The 23,316-nt window shown below is 39.1% G+C and overlaps 1 protein-coding gene across 1 annotated transcript in view; it reads right to left on the minus strand.

Annotated features, from left to right (window-relative positions):
* Window positions 1–1,374: 1,374 nt before the first annotated feature.
* Window positions 1,375–23,316, minus strand: part of YWHAZ (tyrosine 3-monooxygenase/tryptophan 5-monooxygenase activation protein zeta) — a 28,615-nt gene continuing 6,673 nt past the window's right edge. Inside the window, exons 3-6 of the mRNA XM_074885650.1 lie at window positions 10,734–10,857; window positions 6,208–6,371; window positions 6,023–6,118; window positions 1,375–2,424 (exon numbers count right to left, since the gene is read on the minus strand). Of these exons, the coding sequence (XP_074741751.1) occupies window positions 2,365–2,424; window positions 6,023–6,118; window positions 6,208–6,371; window positions 10,734–10,857 (444 nt within the window). The 3' untranslated portion in view covers window positions 1,375–2,364. The remainder of the gene's footprint in view (window positions 2,425–6,022; window positions 6,119–6,207; window positions 6,372–10,733; window positions 10,858–23,316) is intronic.

A 23,316-nucleotide genomic window follows, 5' to 3' on the forward strand; every position in this document is an offset into this window, starting at 1 on the left:
GAATTTTTTGGTCATGCTCTGCCAACTTGCATCTCTTCCACACTGGAATGTAGCCCTTTGTTTTGTAAATGTATTTGATTATGGCTTTTTCCTTTTGACAAATGCTTTCATGTATTTAAGTCGTCATTGTTAATTTTTTCAGTGATAATTGAGGGATAAACTAAGTTCTCCCTTAGAAAGCCTTGTTAACCTTTGCTCTCCATATCTTCCCTTCTTTCTGTTCTTATCAGGCTCTAATTTTTATTACCTATTATAACAAGTAATATTAACTTGCAATTCTGGGATTGGTGACTAGTGTCCCTAACTACTTTTTTAAGGTTTAAGATTATCCTACTCACCTTTTCTACTGATCTCAATCCTTAAATTCTGGGACAAAGGGCTCAGCTGCTTCTAGAAATGGGGCATCACATTCCAAATGCAATGATTGTATGTATTTTCACCTTTTTTTTTTTTTAATACAAGAAAAAGCCTATACCGAACTTCTAAAAAGTCAGACCCGTAACTTGCTTAAGTCCACTGCATGTGTAAAAGGGTAAGACAACAGAGTTCACATTCAGTGACTTGGTTCATCTTATTCTTCCAGGTATCAGATTAACCTGGTGACACCAAGATAACTTTTATTTGGGTGAAAAGTTATCTAAAACTAGAAAATACACTGTGTTTACAGGTGCAGCTCAACCAAGAAAAAGGCCACTCAAGCTTCCCTTATGTTGACTACGGAAACACAAGAATTTTTTAATACAGTTCAATTATTTTCCAGGAGTCTCCGTTCTTGACAGAGATGTGATACTGTTTGAAAATTAGTCTCGGTTTCCCTGTAATTATTTCAGTTTCAAACAAGTATCTAAGTATCTACAAAAGCCATAGTTACTCTGAATACCAGCAGTGCAGACCTCACTGGGGACGAGGAAAGGAAGAGGCTCTGGGGAGTCTCTCCACAAATGGAGCTGTAGTGTCTGAACCCTCTGAACACTCTGGAGGCTCCTGCTCAGTTCTCCTTTGAAGAGCCAACAGCAGCAAGCTATGGGTTCCCATGTAACTAGACTATTCCAAAGGTCAGCTCTTTCAGAACTTCGTATGCCTTTTGCCAAAAGTCTGGGGACCATATGTTTGTTAAGGTATCTCCAGAGTTTCAGCCGGACAGTCAGAAAGGTGTAGGCATCTAAAAGTTGTAAACTAATGAATTAGAGCAATCTTAAAATCAGATACAAAGTATTCGATCTTGACTTCCCTGAAATGAACTAAATGCCTAGATGGGTATTAAGATTTTCCATAATAAAAATACTTCCATATTGGATTTGTGTATAATACTGCCATTACTCTAAAAGGTGTGGGAAGACAGATGACATGAAATCTACAAAGGTAGTTGAAAAGTCCATTCATAAAACTTTTATTCCACTTACATCAACTTAATACACATGTTCTGAACAGTTATGCTTGGATTGTTCATGAAAATTTCATAAGACATTAAACAAAGCTAGCCATCATCTCAAGTTATTTCCCTGTTAACTATTTTTACAGCACATGCATGTTAGGCAAGTATCAAAAAAAAAAAAATCACAAAAGCAAAAAACCTAAAAAAGTTAAATACATGGGTTTTTGTTTTACTGCTGTGCTCGATATACAGTGTCATTATGGATATCAAGCAATTCATTTTTTACTGCATCTTTACTTGTACATTTGTTCTTAGGTTGCTTAAACCATTTAAATACAAATAAAATGTGTAGCAAAAATAATGAAAGCAACAGCAGGTAACTTTACAAATAATGGAATGTGAACCGTTTCTCTGTCCTTCTCTAGAGAAAGTTGACTGGGTTATCAAACTGTCTTAAGGAACACTTCAGCTGCAATCAAAGATGTACACTTGATTGGTATATTCCACAGATTTCACATGTTGACTTGACATGCAATATCTATGGGACATCAGTTTATTCACAGCCATGTGTGCTCCAGCTTGAATATTCATGCTAACTACACCTGTGGCTGCAACTGATCATCCCTTTTTTCCATCATGACAGACCAATATGCAAGCAGTCATCTTTGCTTGACATAGAAAGCTGTTTTAACACTGGCCTTGTGGGAAGCCACAATGTACCAAAAGTACTATGCCAAACATTTAAAACTTGTATAAAAATTTCACAACCCTATATTGGCCACCTCAGATGAAAACAGATAAATTCCCCAAATGTTAACTGGCTCTATTCCCCTAATATTAAACAAAACCACATGGGAAATATAGAAATCCAAATAGAAGTAACATAAACCTGTCAAATCGTAAACAAAAACTATTTGTGGGACAGCATGGATGACAAATGGTCTACTGTGTAAATTTCAGAATGAGGCAGACGGAAGTTGGAAGGCTGGTTAATTCTCCCCTCCTTCTCCTGCTTCGGCTTCATCTCCTTGGGTATCCGATGTCCACAACTGTTTGGGAAAGAGCGTAAAATATTTAAGATATTAACATTTATGACTAATAATTAATAAGGAATTATCAGAAAGAAAGCCTACTTCTTAAATAATAATTTTGCAAGAGGTCCTACTAAGCACCATGGAAAAAAAAAAAGCACACATTAACATGAGTATATTTCTTGGCTATTACAAAATGGAAATCTAGTCCTAGGTGACCCAACCCTACACTGCATTTAGTGAGCAAGTTCAAGAACAGTCAAAACCAAAGTCTCATATCCACAAGGCTCACTAAAATATGATTACAAGCAGGCAAGAATCAGACCTATAGAACAGATACACGAGACTCTGGAACTAACAATACTTGGTTTCCTGTGGATTTGTACCTTCTCCTCAAGTGCGCTTTATGCATCTTTCTGAAGGAAGAGCTTCAGTAAAGGTCTCTCTCCACATCCAACACTACAGTGAATGCTACCTTTTCTTCAGAACAGGCATCTGAAGTATTTTGGGGTTTGTTCTGGGGGTTTTTGGTTGTTTTATTTTCTTTTTTTAAAACCCAAATCATTCACCAAAGTATCTATGCCTTGGCTCTATTCAGTCAGTTGCGCCTTCCTTCAGCAACTTTTGGAACACAGAGCTTCCAAACTTGGAGGGCAGGCCAAGGAGGGAAGAAAAATCAGGCTAAGCATGCAGTACGCACAAAATCTTATTTTCAGCTCCATAAAATCATACTAAGGAGCCATCTATCAAGATTAAGTACCAAATAAGGAAAATAAGAATTAGTTCCAGAGCAACACCCAGGGCAAAGAAATTATTTTGTGAACCAATATTTCGCCACGCTTGCTGCTTCCAAACTATTACCAGCCCAGTATGATTTGTAATCTCTCACTTTATGGAGTTATAGCAGCATTAACCGAATCCTTCACGCTCTATAGCATAAGGTGGTAAAACCCAAGAACAACTAATTCTCTCTCTGCCTATAGTGTTACACCACTAAAGTCTCCTTTAAAAGAAAAAATAATCCATCATCAGAAACATTTTATATTTTCCAGGAGTACAAGACAATAGAGAAACCTGCGCAAGACCAGTAGCCTTGTTCTTGGTCTGAACATAATATACGATATCTACGCTTAATGTTCCTTGCTGAAGGCATTAAGCAACAAGTTATTTTACCAGAGACAACAGCATACTAGTCTGTTTCTAGCCCCTGCACTACATTCTATACTATGTTATTATAATACTACATTAGTCTCAATTTCCGTGCTATTCTTATAAGGAACAGTTAGTAAGAACAGTTTTATCAGAATTTTATCAGAGGCTTCTATCCTAAATCTTCACCTCTAGAATACCTAGAGATATGTACATGTACATATACATATCTTTATTCATTAAATAAAAAGGGCCTGACTGCTATGAAAGGAGGATTACCAATTGAGAGCACAGTTTAATGAATCTGCTTGGGAAAAAACCCTTAGGGGGAAGGGATGCTTTTTTTTTTTAATTAAAGAAAACAAAACAATTTCATAACAGAGCAAAGAAGGCATTATCTAGCAATCCCAGTTAAACAACCCTCTGAACACTTCTCTGCCTTCAGTTCCCATTGAGAATGAACAGAATCTTCTTCAGCCCTACAAGACTCAACATAAAAAGACTCAACAACTGAGGAAGCCACTCCTGCACATAACTGATCAACATGCTGAATCACTGTCAAAAGCCTACCTCACAGATTGTAACAGACTTGCATAACTAGCAAAACAGACTCTTCTTACATTTATGAAATTCATTGCAATCTTTGTCAGTCACACATACACCAACAGTTATTTTCTACCTCAAGAAGCTGTGGAAAAAGCATGGAATCGATGCACTCGTACAGGATTACGCTAACCATTTAAGGCAAGACATGTAATTCAATAATATGGAATCCTGCAGCTGTCTACAGCTTTCTCCCTTTTAATGGAAACCTCACATCAATTATCAGGCCTACCACTGTAATTCACACACTATGGTAGCTCAGTCCAACTTTTGCTCTTGTATGAAACAATTTGCTTTGCAACTGCTATGACAAGCTTTACATTATTTTTACTGGGAAGCTAGCAATTAAAGTCAGCTTCTATTCTCTATTTCAATACCACTCATTCAGAGGACAGCTCTTGAGCAATCTCACTCAAGGGGACAGTACACACAGACATGGAGAGCAATGCCAACCCTGTATCTGTCTCCATTACAGGGGTTGAGAAATCTCTTCCATTTGTTTTGTAAGCAACAGCTGGAACAATCTCAAGTAGTTTTGTCAGTAGTGTTAAGTTGCCATTCTAGTAGAAATGGTTCCAAGAAACAGGGAAATAAAGCATTGGAAACAAAAGCAGAAAATATGGCAACTCCGATTTTATGCAACTGTACAACTTTACTTCTACTTACGTTAAAAGTCCAGCTGTTTTGTAAAGGTGTCTCATATTCTTCCAGTACTTAAAGGAAAAATGGGGGGGACTCTTTATCAGGCAGTGTAGTGACAGGATGAGGGGTCATGGTTTTACACTGATATTAGGAAGAAAAATCTTTCCTGGGAGGGCGGTGAGACACTGGAACAGGTTGCCCAGAGAAGCTGTGGCTGCCCCCTCCCTGGCAGTGCTCAAGGCCAGGTTGCACGGGGCTTTGAGCAACCTGGTCTGGTGGAAGGTGTCCCTGCCCATGGCAGGGGGGTGGGACTAAGTGATCTTTAAGGTCCCTTCCAACCCAAATCATTCTATCATTCTATGATATCAGACACACAGAATGTGAACAAGGGGCTACATCTGGTGACAAGAGGTGCTTCTTATTTTTTCAGTGTTTGTAGCTCTTTCCCCCCATAACTGGGGAGACTACGCCATTAATGACACTATTGCATATTTGCTTACATTTACTGTTTCATTGGCTTTACATGTTTATCTTTGCCAGTTCTGAAGTTCAAAGTAGGTTAAACACCAACTCTCCCCCCTCCCCCACCCCTTCATCAAAAGATGAAGATTTTGATTACTCTGACAGAGCAACACTATCTCAATCCATAACTTACACTACAGACAGTTATGAGTCCAAGGAAAAAAATAATTAAACAGTTGTTTTATGACTGCCATGGAAATAGCCTGGCTAGCACTGATCCAATTTCAGCTTTACCAAAATTAAAACTAAACATAAAACCCCAAACAACAGGTCCTTAAATGGACTTGCTAGCTTTGTTTGCAGTTTTCATGTAGGATCTATTCTTTGCACACACAATCACACAGAATAAGCTATATGAAATTTGATGTAAGTTTTGAAGAGGCAAATGTGACTGTATTCTCAAATGCTGTTTAACAAAAGGTAATAGCTTTGCTAGTCACAGTCCAGACTATGTCACTTAAACATGCTAAAATTCCTTGAATAAAAAACCTGAAAAATTTGGTCAACTTGTCATCTGTCAGAAAGCTGTGTTAATTGGCATGCAGACAGACCAAAAAAGACTATCTCAGAAACATGATGTACTGTAAACTCATCTGTAAGTGACAGACACAGCTCCACAGTCAAGAATGAACAGGACAACTCTGAGTGCCACAAAGACCGATCTCGTTATCAACAATATGCAAACTTTAGTGATACTCACTGTCAAGTTGTCTCTCAGTAACTGCATTATTAGCGTGCTGTCTTTGTACGACTCTTCACTTAATGTATCAAGTTCAGCAATTGCTTCATCAAAAGCCTAGTGTTATAAAAACAAACAACTCCGTTGGCCATAGGACAAAAGGTTATGCAAATGATTTAAATGCCATTCCCCCCCCATAGACTTACCGTTTTTGCAAGGGAACAGGCTTTCTCCGGGGAATTGAGAATCTCGTAATAAAACACGGAGAAGTTCAGAGCCAGGCCTAATCTGATAGGATGTGTTGGCTGCATCTCCTTTTTACTGATTTCAAAAGCTTCTTGATATGCTTGTTGTGATTGCTCCACTATCCCTTTGGGGAAAAAACAAACACACACAAAAACCACAGCAAGTAAGTAATTCACACACTGTATTCTGCCATACAATCAGGACTGTGTTGCATGAACGAAGTGTGTTGAGTGAATGACTGTGAATGAGCACTTTACCTAACAAGTCACTATGTTAAGATTTTAATAAATTACTTTTCAAAATTATTTAAAAAAAGAAAGTTGTCATTGATCAAAGGTTTGAATCTCTTCCTGCCACCCTGTGACTACTTGTATTTACAAATGTTTGCAGTTTTGTACCACTTAAGGAACATAAACCCCACTACCTACATGAAAAGGTACAAAATTGAAGTTTTAACTACACACAGGTTTAATAGTACCACAATTTCAATGTCTTTAAACACTGCAAGCATTACAGATCCACATTTTAGTTGCAGAAAACACCAGTGACCTTTGCCTACCACGCTGAACCCTTTCAGTAACAGTCATCTATGAATTTCCGTTCAAACTGCTTGGCAAAAATAGTGTGGCATACCTCAACCCATATTAAATACGTATTTTTAAAAGCTTCCAACATAGTACCATTTCCAATACAGATATCAAAAGCATTTTTACCTAAAAGTTCTAGTACCTATAAACTTTGAATTAAGGGAGAAAAATTAACAACCGAGCTCTTTTTTTAGAAATTAATATTTTGCCATTCACTTAATTGGCTCAATTGTACAAGTTATAAACTTGGCAGAAAAAAACCAACTATAATGTGTATACTAAGATTGAAGAGCTCAACAGTTTCCTTTCTCACTGAACTCACTTGAACTTAGAGCAGACTATGTCTGCACAAGTCAGAGATCATGGCCCAACACAGCCCACAAGCTGGACTATGCCCTTGATGACTGCAGGAGGCAAGAGACCCGCTAGACACTGAGCACAAAGGGTCCATTGTTCCTGCACCCTCCAAGGCTGTTAACAGCATCTGAGAAAAAGGTGGGCAGGAAGTCATTCAATTCAGATGCAAAAGGACTCCAATCCTAACATTTCTGGATTAAGCCAGAAATGCATCCAGTGTGATTTCTGCAAGAACACCAGTCACATGTATTCAAAAATAAAGAAAGGAATTTTAGGCTAAGGACTCAAAACCAGATCAGTATTTAACTCAGAAGTACTCAAAGTCTGAGAATAAGTGAATACCAATATTCAGGATGCCTATGCAATCTCTATTTGTTCACCTTTATGTATTCACAATAATTACAGCATCATATTGCCCTCTCCAACATGGAAGAGGGAGGACACTCACTGCACAATTATTCAACACTTTGTCCCCTCTACACTCATCACTAATAATGGAGTGCTTCAGAAAAATCAGACAACTGCCACAATACCTTGAAAATGACCAGAAGTTGGTACATTACAGTTGAGAAGAACAGGGTTACGGTGAGAAGTGTTTTACTCTTCTCACAATGGAAAAGCCTTAGAAAATGGCACTGTTTATGAAAGGCAAAACAAGCAGCATGAAAAACAAGTAACTTCGAGGAATGAAGCTGAGCATTTCTTTAATCATTTTTCTTTAACATAAATAACCTTCCAAAAAACCCTGTGTTTTTTCTCCTTATTTGAGAAAATATTTGAGTAGTGATATGAGGAACTTAGTGCAAAATTTGATGTATTCTGTTAATTTTTAAATCTGTCACCCTGGACAAAAAAGTTGCAAGATTTTTAACCTTGAATTCTTTAGACAGTGTTGTACAGTTCCGAAGTGCAAGGCTAAAATAGTAGGGTGGAGGCACCTGCTTGACATTCCTGTCCACTAGACTGCTGTAAGAAAACCTCAATAAACAGTCTGGTTTATGAAGATAAAAATCCAATTCTTAGAGTTGGGAGCTTTATACCATTGCTGTATTTGCTGCAAAAGGCTGAAAATACCGTCCAACTAAACAGCCACTATTTCCTAAACAATAATTATCAACTGCTCTTCTTCAAGGTCACAGACAGCACACAGGAAAAGCCTGTGAGATGAAACACCTGGGGGCTGTGTGTGTAAATAATTAAAAAAAAAAATCTTATGTTTAGGAGCCATAGCAACTATGAGCTAGACAGGCTTTCAAAAAATTTTCTTCACCTTGAAACCCACTAAAAACTGCTCAGCCAGGAGACTGGGTTAAATAAAAACTGAACTTCAAAATCACTTTAAACAAAGATTTTCACAGTCTAATTTTAGAGCCTGCAACTTAATACTCAACAGAAAAAAAACCTTCCGACTCAAAATATTGTACCTCCTATGCATGTGAATAGAAATTACTAAAAGGAAAATATAATTACTCTCTGTACAGTACCAAATCTAAAGTACTGGTTACACATGCAATTCTGCAGTCACCCAGACTGGGTCGGTTGCACGCAGTAAGCATCAGAAATCAAATCAAGCCCTATTATACTAAGTCTTAGTATCTTTATGCAACTCCCTATTATCCAGCACACAGGGAAACTGGGCTACCCTACGTAATGTGGATATATAACACATATGCCACAAAGCTAAAGCAGACACATCTATGCCCTTGAAATTATTTCAAGTCTGTTTCACCTCCATACCAAACTCAATCTAGTTCCTGTGAAGTCACACAGACATCCTTCTGTATCATACCAGGAGAGATTATTAGCTTAAGAGCAGCACAAGGCCACAGGGGCACTACGTGTTCAACAGCACGGCAAGGATCCTAGCAAGTCCTACAAAAGGGCAGAGTGGTACCGAGCGTCAGCCGCACGGTTCGCCACTAACCCCCAGGGGTCCCAAGTCCACGCATTCAGATTGTGGGCACACTCCCAAGCACCCTGTATTTCTGCAGACTGAGTGCGGACTAAGCTGAGTCTGCAAGAAAACAGCTCAGGGCCTGCAGAAGTTACCAGACTGGGCTCTGTGCTGAAGTGTGCTGCTCTTCAGGGCACGCTGCCACCAGTCCTAAACTGGCTCCAGGAAACAGCTTATCACTGTTTGCAACAAGCTGTATCTAAACATAATGTATTCTTCCGAACTGAAGGTGACTCTGCATGGAGTCAGCATGTTGTTAGGGTGTCTCTTCAACTACAGCAGTTAAGCCACATAATATATAAGTGCCCTATATTAACTTTTCTAACTAAATTTAGGTGAAGGCAACTTACCTGCAATTATGACAAGCTGCTTACATGAAGATACAAGAAACTTGAGGAAATAAAAAAACATTTGGACATTATACTGTCATGGTTATGGAAGAAATTAGTTAAGATTACACAGAATCACAGAATTGTCTAGGTTAGAAAGGACCTTGAAGATCATCTAGTCCAACCATTAACCTAGCATTGGCAGTTTCCAACTACACCATATCCCTCAGCTCTATGTCGACCCAACTCTTAAACACCTCCAGGGATGGGGACTCCACCACCTCCCTGGGCAGCCCATTCCAACACCTAACAACCTGTTCTGTAAAGAAATGCTTCCTAATATCCAGTCTAAACCTTCCCTGGCGCAACTTGAGGCCATTCCCTCTTGTCTTATCGCTCATTACTTGGTTAAAGAGACTCATCCCCAGCTCTCTGCAACCTCCTTTCAGGTAGCTGTAGAGGGCGATGAGGTCTCCCCTCAGCCTCCTCTTCTCCAGACTAAACAACCCCAGTTCCCTCAGCCGCTCCTCGTACGACATGTGCTCCAGACCCTTCACCAGCTTCATTGCCCTTCTCTGGACACGCTCGAGTAATTCAATGTCCTTTTTGTAGTGAGGGGCCCAAAACTGAACACAGGAATCGAGGTGCGGCCTCACCAGTGCCGAGTACAGGGGTAAGATCACTTCCCTGTCCCTGCTGGCCACGCTATTTCTGGTACAGGCCAGGATGCCATTGGCCTTCTTGGCCACCTGGGCACACTGCTGGCCCATGTTCAGCCGACTGTCAATCAGATTAGCAAGATCAGTTTTATTAACCCTTTTTTTTCTCCAGATGGTTTCTAGTCTCTTTGCTCACTGAACCTATGCACACTTTGTATTCTGTAGACATGCAGGAGAAATAGCATGAATAATACTGCAAAAAGCTACAAGACTGTGTCCCCCTACAAGGAAGTAAAAACCCAATATTCAGCCAGCCAGGCAGAAGATGCATAAATCTGTACTGCAGTGATAAACCAGACACATGCACACCTAAATTGGAGTTGATTTCAAGACTTCGTGAGCGAACATGGCAGAGGAACATGGAAACTTTCATAACTCATTTGAAAGCCAATGACCTATGATTTTTCTTCAGAAAACAGGAAGCCTATTACTGAAGGAAATTCACATCCAAATCAAAATTACTCTAAAATTAGTCATGTCACCACCCCACTGAAAGCAATCGAATTTGACAATATTTAGCCACAAGCTGACATATAATACCTTTCTTGTCATCTCCAGCAGCCACCTCAGCCAAGTAACGGTAGTAGTCTCCTTTCATTTTCAAATAGAAAACTTTACTTTCTGCTTGCGAAGCATTAGGGATCAAGAACTTTTCCAACAGAGACTAAAAAAGAAACAAAGAACATAGTGTTTTGAACATACATACTTTTACAGTGTGCTGAACCAACAATTCAATTATATTACAATCTATTTCAAAGTCAAGACAGCTTTACTTTCAGCCGATTTTTTTTTCACATCCTACATAGCATACTCAGCTAAGAACGTGTTCTGGATCACAATTCTAGGTACAAAAAGGAATGCTGCACGCTGTGACTCAATGGGGAGAAGACGGCTGTGTTAATTTAGCAGATGAGTCTTGTATGACCAAAGGAAGGGTTTCTATAAGACATTATACAGTTGCCTGACAAAAATAAGGTAATCCAAAGGGTCTGGGCAGAAGATATACAACGCAAGAAAGTCTGCATCCACAGAAGATAATAAAAGGATTTGAAGTATCAGCTGTCAAATCAGAGACCCAAATATCTTACATAAACAGGCAATAAATAAGCCTCATTAACCTAGTTCCCATTAACTGGAACGCTGTACTGGCATCGCAAAGCAAGAAACTGCAAGGTGAGCCTGGATTCTTGCATTTCCAGACAGCTGACAACGTGACAGTCAGCTCTACAGCACTGGAAAGGATCCTCTACTTGACTTTATGTGCTGTCCTAACAAGTGTTTCCTGTATCTTCCAAAGCAAAGGTAGCTGTCTTGGAGTCACTTCACAAAATCATCCCTGTGGGCTGCCAGTTAAGACCAGGTTTTTCTAGATTATTCTAACTGCTTATTAATATAGTAAGTTCCCATCTGAGGCAGTCATGTAATTTAGCAAGAGTTCTATTATGATGAAAAGAAAAAAGGAAAAAAAAAAAATCACTAGCTCCAACACATTTAGTCAAATTAAGATACAAGCTTGTCAAAGTTCTTGATACTTAATACTTAAAGTCAGACTTTGAAAGAAAAGCCAGTTATTTAAAAGCCAGAAAAAGTACAGAAGTGCTCTTGAATACTCAAAATTAAATCCGAAGCTGTTACATACACTTTGCTAAGGCTATGTAGCAAACAATTTTTTAAAAGAGGTTTTAGTCAGAATTTTTGGGTGTCTTTTTCCCCTGTAAATTAGGTGACTGACATTTCAATTTTTCCTCACTGTTTTATTTGCAGTGACACCACAGAAATGGACAATCTAATTCAGTTCCAACCCATGGAATGATGGCTGCTTTACAGCACTGTCCTCTAGATAGCACCCTGCAGTGAATAGCTTACACGATGTACTCCTGGGATAGGCGTACCCCGAATATGGTAGGCTGTAACCACGGTACTGTGACACAGGCACCTGTGGTACCTGCTCTACTTAACAGGCCAACTGACATAAAGCTACAGAAAACTGTAATTCACAGAAAGAGCAAGAGGAGTACACAAGTTGGGTTGGTTGGTTGGTTTTGTTTGTTGCTGGTGTTTTGTTTTTTTTTTTTTTTAAATTAAAGTAGTGCTACTTCATTTATATAAACCATGAATATTTAGTCTGGTAGACTCAAACTTGTGTGAAACCCATCAAAATGAAGTGACCTTTTATGGCAGCTCTATTTCTATCTCAGCAGATAAGGTAATGAAGAAGTCTGGCTGACAGAAATCAAAGCCAGACAAGGTTCCACTATGCCTATGCTCCAATGAGATAAAAACTTGTTAGTGGACTTTATTGGCTTCAACATAATGGAAGGTGTTTATTCAATCAGCTTTAGTCTTTGGTATTTTCAGTATTGTGGGGGTTGGTATATAGCTTCATTTTATAACCACGCAGGCAGACATCGAAAAATGCTGTGCGTCCTTGCTTCCCATCTGAATGACATCAGAGACAATCTTTTGGCAACATTGGGAACACTGTACGAGCAAGTCGGTGGCAAAAGTATTTTTATGGAGCCAGTCGAAGGGGCTACCCAGCTGCCTCACGGCAAAGGTGCCCTTCTGGAGGGCATACCACTACGCGAGGAGAAGGGTTCAGAGCTACCTCTGCCCTAGTGCGGCTGGAGTGAAGCAGAAGGCTGTAAGGTACATGGTTTCACATGCTTCAGCTCTCTGTAATGACTTACACGCTCTGTTCTCACCATTAGAGAGCTTCAGGATTCACAGCTATGACATTTTTCATGAGTACCAAGAAACTCCAACTTCAGTGACAACTGAAGGTTACCAGCTACTGAGAATAAGGCTCCTTATTAGTTTTTCTCTGTAGGACTGCAATTAAGTCAGGTGTGTCAGTCTGCACTGACCCTTCTGGCACCATGGGGAGTTGCCCTCCTTCTTGTACCCTCCATTAACTGGTCAGACCAAGATGTTTTCAGTGATTCTAGAAACACAAATTATTTATCATCTGTACAGAAGGTTGTTTGATTAAGTACAGCTCTGCTCACTCCCATAGCAGCAACCAAACCTAAAGTTCACTTAGGTCACAAATGCGGTAAAGTTCTTTGCAAACATCTAACTGAATGGTTGAATTGCACCAGCACACAGAGAAGAGAAGAGACTACCAATTGAGAAAGTCTTCCTAATCAGATACATACTATCAGGGCAATAGCAGCTTGGACAGTGCATAACCTTGTACTGAGAAAGTTTTAAACCCATGTTGAATTTAGAAGACTGAAGAGCTAAGAAAATCCCTTTGAACAGATACTCATAGAATATAGCCTATGCAAAGAGACTCAGACTCCAAGACTGCACTGGTAGCTTGCTCATATCTGGATGAAAGACTCTATTCTGTACAAAGAACACGTAGGACTGGTAGGCCACATATCTTTGTGAAATTTTATTTATGCCAAATAGTTCATAAACAGTAACAACAAAACCTGAAAGCAGATTAACATTTAAAAACTAGCATGTGAAATTACTGAAAGGAGATCTCTTCCCTATTATTTATGTAGTACTAGATATTCAGTTCCTCCTGTTTGTACCAGTCTTTTTATTTCAGGATATATTTTCTTTTACTGTCATAAGTAAACACAAAACACTCCTTTAAAGTTAGGCTGAGGATTCAGAGTACACTGATCAATCCTAGAGTGGCTGTGAAAGCCCCAATCTGCATGGAGGTGGTGTGGCTACAGAAAGCCATACAGATGAGACCAGTAAAACTACTGACCTTTTAGAGTTCAGATACAGAAGAGAACATAAAATGTTAGGCATAACAAAAGGCATAACCCATCTAACACTTTGTTATCTGCTAACACATCTGCTTATGGGGAATACTGTTTTTTGGTTTTTTTTTTTTTCTCCATAGCTTTAACTACAAGGCTTCTCTGGAGGATACAATTTTTTCCACAGGGAGGAATATCTTGATACTTAAGTCCTGTTGATGGGTTCTGTTTGTCCAAAACAGAAGAAACAGGAACAAGAACTGTTTCGATAGTCTCACCCATATATGCCTATCTTCTCTCTCCTTTACCGGTTGACATGACAATGTTTTATCAGTATAGAGCTGATCAACCTACAGGCTACTGAAGTGCTAACAGCCAGTCCAGGCCTGGACCAACAAGCTGATGGGTAATTACCAAGTTAGTTAGGTGATCCACATTACTGAAATGCATACAACACCCTGACAACTGAAGTCCATACAGCATGGGTATGTTATAGCTACATGGTATGTAGCTAAGCCCTCATGCTCATTCATCACATTCCTGCTATTGTGCAAAATTCCCATCCATTTTTTATGTATGCTAATATGCACTAACTACAACTCCATGGGCAGTTAATTACAGTGCCTCAATCAGAATCTGGCAGAAACAGCTTTTTAAACAAAACCAAAACACCACTCTCTGCCCCACGAACCCCACAACTACTCAGACGTAATTGTCAGAACTTTTAATTTGATAGCAAGAATCTAACTGCTGTGAAACCAACCATAGCACTGTAGTCAATTAGGGAGATGCAGCAGCATCTTAGAGCACATTTCAGCCAAAACCTGTAACAGCTTGTACAAGTGCTGCTAATACTTTTCATAACAGTCATACACAGTCTTTCCAGAAAGACTTCATGGAAAATTATTACTTTAAAAAAAAAATGCATGTACTAAATTTGAATATCAACTCTTACTAATATGCTGGCTGTTAAAAGATCAGACTTCAACACTTCACAACTGCAATTACGATTAACAGCTTTCTGGTACTCTGGACTGGGACAGACAGCACATTTGAACTCAGGAGATGTCAGCTATGCTCATACATACCATAGATAAGAAATCTCATAAATTTGGTACGTTCCCCCACCCTGAGCAAGTATGCACTAGACAAAAGTCTTTGTCTCCAGAGATACGTAACAGAGGCTGTATGCACACAAATGTATTATTCTACTGGTGAACTTCAATCTTGGCTTATTTTAAACACCAAACTAGAAAGAGATTCACTTCATTCTTACACACATTCTTTTGCCAGAGCAGGACACAGTCAACAGATGGCAACATCTAGCACAATGTGTTTTGAGCCCATTTTGATGAAAGCCCTATGGACTCGTTCCTGTGGTTTTGCAAGATAAAGTCTGAAAGGTAAGAGTTACCAGGCTCGGTTAGGAGTGTGAAGGAAGCATAACAAGTAGTAATTCCATGTAACAAAAAACCCCAACACCCAACCCCCTACAAAAAGCCTGCCTGCTTCTTACTGCAAGTAGACATGCTTCAGTTTGCCAAGTTGTGGTGAGAACTTCAGTTGAAGACAGGAAGGCAACCCATAAAGACTTGAATAGTCCTTTCCTGACACTTGAAGCCTTAAACTACCATTCTTTCAGAAGTATTTGCTTACATCTTTGGCAAATGACTTGTGTGGGCCAGAAGACTTTTCCCAAATTCATCATAAGAGCATTAAAATCAATGCCTCAGTTTTGCCTTGTTGCTTATACTTCTATGCGTATTTCCCTTTATTAAAGGCTCAGTCTCAGCACATGTATTGCCTGAGAGCTTTATATAATTATTAATGCACTTGAGTATTGCATCAACAGCTCTACTTAAAATATTTCCCTCCTGACAAACAGGAGTGTAAGAATAAAATCACCAGGTTCTAGAAAGAGATAGTTGTAAATGAGCAGGTAATATACACTTAAAGCTCTGAGACAAGAAGCTTTGTTTTTAAGTACCAAAAATTAATTATTAAAATACATCGTTAAGTAAAAACTCTAGAACTACTGGAGAAACAAAAAGATACTGCTCTTGCAAAAGAACCAAGCTGCAGAATGGCAAAAATACAAAAGAATACACTGATAAACGTTAGGTAATTTATAAATAGTATCAGTTTTGCTCAAGAGCTTACAAGGCAGGCCTTTTGTTTTCAAGCAGTATCAAAAGCCACCTGATATAATTATGACATTATTTCTAGTTTTGAAGATAAATTACACAGGAGTATTAGCTGATCTTTAATTCACTTGTCACCTATCTGTGGTATATGGCATAGAGATGAAGACAACATGGAAGAACTCTTTGGTTTTTAAATTCATGGAAGACATGAAAGAAACAGCTTATCTTTTTTTTTTTTAAGGTCAGCCTGAAACCTATTTCACACTAACTGACAACGGCCTAATATTTTCATGATGTAAACAGCATGCCACTATCTTCAAGACAAAACAAGAACACAGGACAGGACTCTTCTGTCTACTGATCTACCTGTAACACTGCCCAAAAGAGGATGCCATTAGAAAAATATATAAAGAAAGCAAGAAAATGTCATGCTTCCATTAATCTCCATCAATGTGAAGGGACTTCCTGAGCCCGATGTGGTTTCTCTGAATGCAGTAACTTTCAACAGGCTTCCTGTCCACATTCCACACCTTGCCCAAACTCCCCTTACATCAGCATAACCTTAATACCCACAACACACTATTGAGAAGAAGCTGTAGATACCTGATCACCTGCACATGACAAAGTGTTACTTTTGTCTTAAATCTACTTCTTAATTTCATTTAAAAAAACCCTAAAAGTTTAGCTTATAGAAGCACTGGTGCTCAAGTCTGTATTTCTTTTAGAAGACCACCAAATAACTTCAGATTATTTGAAGAGTTTCAGTACCATTTCCAAACAGGAATCAAAAGCCCCCACTGCACTTTCACACCATCCATGTAGCTATTTACTTTGTTCTCCACAAAGGAAGAAGGTGAGCAGGGGAGGAAGGAAAGAAAAAGATGTGATGGATATGAAGAAAAGGGACATCCAGCTGAAGTACTGCCATTTAATTGCTTGTTCTAACACAGTCTATTGAGTCTTAAGATTCAGCTTTCCAGATGCATCAACATACACTTACCAACTGCAACCCTGAGCATACCAAGCTCCTCTTGTGCCCCAATGCTTCTACGGCAACAACCCTTCCTTTGCAGCAGGAGACACAAACCCATCCAGACTACCGTTACAATGTTGACTTGCTGTTTTCTGACTGCCTGCATAGCTGAGCATGAGTGTTTGAAAGAATTACACATACAAAGTATCAGGTGTACCTAGGGAGACATTCAAAGTAAGCGTTTCCAGGTACACACTGTGGGAAGAGCTACCTGTACTTGGTTTCACGTGGACTCACTAACCAACCAGCACAGTAACTGTAGCACACTTTTGTTAAGCTGTTCTTTTACAGACTACTATTTTGATGACAAAGTTATTAAAGTTGGCCATCTATGTAGGACAAGTTCAAGACACCTATCATTCCCATAAAAAGCTAGCGAGTGATTTTCCACGCATGTGTTTTCTGCCTCAGCACCAAAGTTAGGAAAGTTACTCAGGCTATAAAAACACCATGTGCAATTAGCTGCGCTGTACAGATTCACACACACACTACAAAGGGTTTAACCAAAACATCTGTGGCCAGTAGAAATTTTATTTACATGGCTATCTGAACTGTTGGAGGAAAATGACAAATATTTGTATTTTAAGGGGAATATTTTTAGACAATCCCTTCTCAAACCCAGGCTGCTTTTGAGACAGGCTCATTATGCTGCTTCTAATTACAGTACTACCCAGTGCTCAGAATCAGGGCTCTGCAACTGCTGCCTCATGGGTGACCTCCAACCCTCCTGGGAGACAACCAAAAGGACTGTTCTGCTGTCAGCATTCTACACCAGGCAAAAACAAAGCCTTTTGTTTAAAGTTAGCTACAGATTTTTATCTACTCATTTGCTCACTAGAACAGGAATACAATAAAAGCTGTTGAATACTAGTGGCTGCTGTGGCACTGGAGATCTCTCTGGTAAAACATCTGCTGAAAAAGGAAGCAAGCTTGCTGCCTGTTCTCAGTGCTAGTTATTCTCTCTTCCCATCAAATTGGCTGCCCACACAGACAGCAGCAGAAGTTTGAAAAAGGTGAGAAGAGAAAGCTGGCTGGAAGAGAAAAAGGTGAGAAGGATGAGCCTCAGCAGGGAGGGGAATGCAGAATCTGGGACAAAAGACCTTCAGAGGGCAGGGAGGAATTAGATTGCGGAGTTCATGCAACAGTGGGAGATATGACATGCATAGGGACACCTGGGATTGATAAGAGCAGGAAAAAGATATACTTTATTAGCAGTTTTGCTGTAGTCAATCTGGTGAAGATCTAGAAAGGGAAAACAATGGAGGAAATGAGGCCTGAGTTATAAGAGGGTAACTGAAAAAAGAACTAAAGGACTAACAGAGAAAGGGGAATCCTGTGTAACAAAGAATGGCAAAAAAAATTTAGTTTATGTAAAAAAACACTACTAAACTAGTCTAAAAGTGTTTCTTTAGAAAAGAGAACAAAAGCAGTATCATGTTTGAGCAGGTGGAGGAAAACGTGGAAGAAGTAGGACACCCTGAAAAATCATCTTCATGCTGACATGTGTGCTGGAGGATAGAACTAAGTCAGTAAGAAGTAGGTGCGTGCACTAAAACGTCTACAGGGTGCTTAGAGGGAAGGTATGGCACGTACAGATGGGCACACCGCTGGCCTGCATAAAAAGAAAAGGATGGGAACTGAGGCGATGAGGAACAGCATCTCAGTTCACACTTCTACAGCCATAGATGTCACTCTTCTTGCAGATATACCCTCCCCATCTTAGGTTATCATGCCCCTCAGTAGCTTGTTCCTCTACCACTTTGCTTTCCAATTCGTATTTACAGCAAGGGAAGCAAATATACTTAATATCAGGACATACTCTTTGAGATTATTCAAAAGACTTAAGTCCTTCATGCCAATCGTTACAGGTTTTTACCAACATATGCTTAACAAACACATGACAGTGAAGGAACCAGATCCTGAGGCATAGGCAAAAATGCCCCTCCAGTTTAGTAACCAACTCTGAGAAAATTCATACCAAAGGCAGAAGCCAATAAGACACTTAACAGAAAAATAATTAGGATTAAAGTATTTAACTTGTTGAGGCATTGCGATAGACATTAATACACAAAACAAGTCTCTGCTGAGGGTCACAGTCAATACACAATTTTTACCTGGCTTGGGTTTTTTCTGCATCACCTCATTAATTTATTTCTTGAATACTGGGGACTTGCAACAAAAAAGAATGGTGCCAAAAGCATTGATCATTATTTTTTGAAGAATCAGAACATCTTCGAGAAACTTGAGATAATACAAAATTGAAACTAATTGAGTTGGATGAGAATTTCTGCTAGACAAGTAGGTCTAAGTGATAGGTGTTGTGGCTGTACTCCAAACCAGAACACGTTCTAGCTGTCTTAAGGCTCTACAGTTTTGGTCTCGCATGATGTAACACTTTTTATCCTTGATAAGAAACAGAAGTACGAACCATTTATCTTCAGCAGCTTGCACTCTGAGAAGATCTGAAACCTCCTGAAGTAGACTATGTATCTATTAGTTCATTATAGCATACAATGTTAATAAAAGCATTTTATTAGCAAAAATACCATTTTAGTGGTGGAAGCCTACTCTACACTAGAATCCGATCAGTTAGAGATCAGATTCCCATTCTTAAATATTTTGTTACCTGCATTGTCACAACATTCAGAAAACCATCCCACCAACCCACAACTGCTTTCCTACCTCATGACTTGCACTAAATCTAATTTAAAAAATTAAGAATTTACTGTTCATCTCAGCAGCAGCATGAGTTATTATTGCTTCTCATTAGAAGAGGCATTGTCAATCTTCTGTCAGATTTCAAGAAAAATAAGTAACTCCACAAGAGCTGAAGTTCAGTAAAAAACAAGTTTAAGAAATAATCAACAGTGTTAATGCTCTTCAGTCAACTTCGATAGCACAAGCTTTCTCAGTCTATTTCACAATGGTAGTCATCTACTGCCTGAATGGACAACCACTTCAGGTTCAGAGCCAGGAGCTGCTGTGTCTGCCTACAGCAAAGAACATGTAAAGTGTTTGAGAACCTGTTTCAGAAACACATACTTCTGTCAAGTGCATGGTAACCAGACAGCAGTTTCCAGATAGAATCAGCGATAGTGTGGCATCTGTTTATACAGATGAACTGAGATAATGCACTAATTCTGCTCATATTCTAAATTTTATATTTCTACCACTTACATCTTTCACAGGTACAGTAAAAGCTGGTATCTTAACAATGCAGTGTTTCTACTCTTAGCCTTCTAAGTAACCAACCAGTGAAACAAACACACCTAGCAGCCTCACAAAATTAGAAGTACATGCAGTGAAGTTCTTGCTTCAACAGCACGGAAGGAAGAGGAGAGTATCTATCACCAGGTGACTAAACTGATCAACTTACTTTATTTTGCTGCTTAGAACTGCCTATCAGCGGTAAGTGCATAAAGTACTTGAACACTGAAGGTTGCTGTCAAAAAGCAAGTCATTACCTGGATGCTTTTGAACAGTATAAGCACTGCATACTTTTTTTAAAAATCAAAGCCAGTTACTAGACATCAATGCCAAGTGAAATTAATAGAGCAGACTATTGGTTACAGCAAAGATTTATTCTATTTCCAATAAATACAAGAGGATATAGATACATGTATGCATTTATATACACACATGTGCACGCATAGCTAATGTAAGTATCAGAGGTAACTGCATATTTAAATATTATTTTTGCATTTATGCAGAGCACCTTAGCTGACTTTATGATAAATGGGTGCATTAAACACACATTATCAACATCACACATTATGAATGCACCTGTTGCTAAGATGAGTAAGTACAAGCTCATGCAGCCCAACCACCAGTAAATTACTTATATATGCTGGAATTTAAAATCCTTTCAAACATGAGCATAAGTTTCATGTCTTTATAAACAATTACACGAACAAATAGAATAAATAAAAAACAACACAAGTTCTCATATTTGAACTGATCCACGATGTTTTAATTCTCCACGATTCAACAGTTTTGTTTTCTTAAAAAAAAATAAAGACCATTTGCTTAAAAAAATTAAAGGAAATTGCTCTAGTTTAGGCAGTGCTTTCACTGCAGGGGAAAAAAAGAAAAAAAGTAAAAACTCAACAGCCAAAAAAAAAAAAAACCCTGAAGGTGTGTAGCCACAACCAGGGAAGTGATTAAAGGATTAACAAAGTGAAATCATGAGGTTGATGCAAATTGCCTCAGCCTCCTACCTTCAACAAATGTGAGCAATTATACCAGCCAAACCCTAACTGAAAAAGCTAGACTTGGAGAGTTAATCAAAAGCTTAAATTATAACCATCCTGGGAAGTTAGCAAACCCTGGCTACACTTGCTCTGCAATATATAAAAGTTCATGCAGAGAAGTTATTTGTGAACCAGAGGTACTTGCAGATTTCCACATATACCACTAGCACATTACCAATTACCATCTTTTAATACAAATTTTAAGAACTTGAGATGACATTTTGAGTTCTATGTCCAGGTTTGGGCTCCACAGTATGAGAGATATGGATATACTGAAGTGAGTCCAGTGGAGGCCACCGGCATGATTATGGTGCTGGAGCACATGATGTACAAGGCAAGGCTGAGAGAGGTGGGTTTCTTCAGCCTGGAGAAGAGAAGACCAGCAGATCTTACTGCTGAGTACAGCTGCCAAGAGAAGATGGAGCCAGACTCTTCCTGGAGGTCTACAGTGAAATGATCAGAGGCAGCAGACAAGTTGGAACATGAGAAGTTCTGATTACATACAAGGATTTTGTTTTGTTTTCTTTTAACCATAAGTATGACCAAATATTATGACAGGCTGTCCAGAGAGGTTGTGGAATCTCCATCCTTGAAGATATTCAAAATTTGACTGACAAGGCCTTGAACAATGTGATCTAACTGGATCTGTTCTGAGCAGAGCTGAACTAAGTGACCTCCCTTCCAACATAAATTATTCAATCAAAACAGCTTAAAATAATGACTAAGTTTTTCAAAACAAAGATTTAGGGCACCTAACACCTAGATTTCAGTAAATTAACCACCCCCCTTTTGCGATTGACATGCTGCAAATAGAAGCTTCTACAAACACCTCCCCTTCTTTTCCAAAAACATCAAATAAAGGACACAGATCTCAGACAGAAACAAAGTGCTGTCAAAAATAAAAAAAATCAGCAAGCCTGAAGGAATCACAGAACTAAGGGTAGCAATTTTCAGTGAGAACACTGAATTTTTTGTTAGTATCAAGTACCTTCATAGCATAGGTCATATGATATTATCAGCCATTCAAGCTCATAAGCAATCACCTGCTTGCTAGCACCACTCTATAGGTTAGCTGTGCTCTTTGACCATCAGGAAGACACACTGGTTGGTTTTTTTTTTTTGGGGGGGGGGGGGTTAGAAAAAGTCAACCATTGTATGCTCGAAAAAGAGAAATGTGCACGTCAAAAAGCATACGGCTTCCTAGAGAGAGGACTAAATTTCCTAATCCTGTCATTAAGAATTAGTGCAGAAACAGGTTTTATGGAACACAGTAACCTATTAAGATGTTTGCAGGCAACTAGAAAATAGCCCCACGATAATTTGAGACTGAGTGCAATAGGCATTAATTCTGTGGTATGTTCTTTAAAAAGCCATTTAGATGCATTCCGAATGGAATTATGCTCTCTTCCCCCCAGTGAACTGCAGCCCCATGACAGGTTACTAAACCTTCTCCTACTCTCCCTGCAAAACAACATACACATGACAGAATCACAAACCTGAAGTCACTTAGTCAAGATTTAACTGCACGTTCTCTTCTCACAACAATTACCACTTCCAGAAAGTGAAGCATCCATAACAAGTGCAAAGAAGTCTAAATAGTATAAACACACAAGTAGAACCATTTTATACTTCCGAGCATGAAGTTAGGAAGACATAATGCAGCAAACAATTCATCTTATTGAGAGGGTCCTGAACAGGGCCATTAACCTGCATCTTTTCTGGCAGGGAGGGAGCAAGGGAAAAGCAACATGTAACACCTATGTGTAACACTAACTCCAGAATGCCCAAGGGCAGCCAAGGCTTCAGGAAGCTCTCCAGACCTTCAGGGGAACAACCAAAAGGGAAAAGAAACAGTGAAACAGAGCACTTGGGCACTGCAAGCAAAGAGATTTACTTAAGGTGTGACTGTGGGGGAGCTTGGGGGAGGAGGAGACAACACCCAGAAGACTGGACAGGGGGGAAGAACATGGG

Source organism: Strix uralensis, chromosome 1, assembly GCF_047716275.1.
Source record: "Strix uralensis isolate ZFMK-TIS-50842 chromosome 1, bStrUra1, whole genome shotgun sequence".
NCBI classification, from domain to species: Eukaryota; Metazoa; Chordata; class Aves; order Strigiformes; family Strigidae; genus Strix; species Strix uralensis.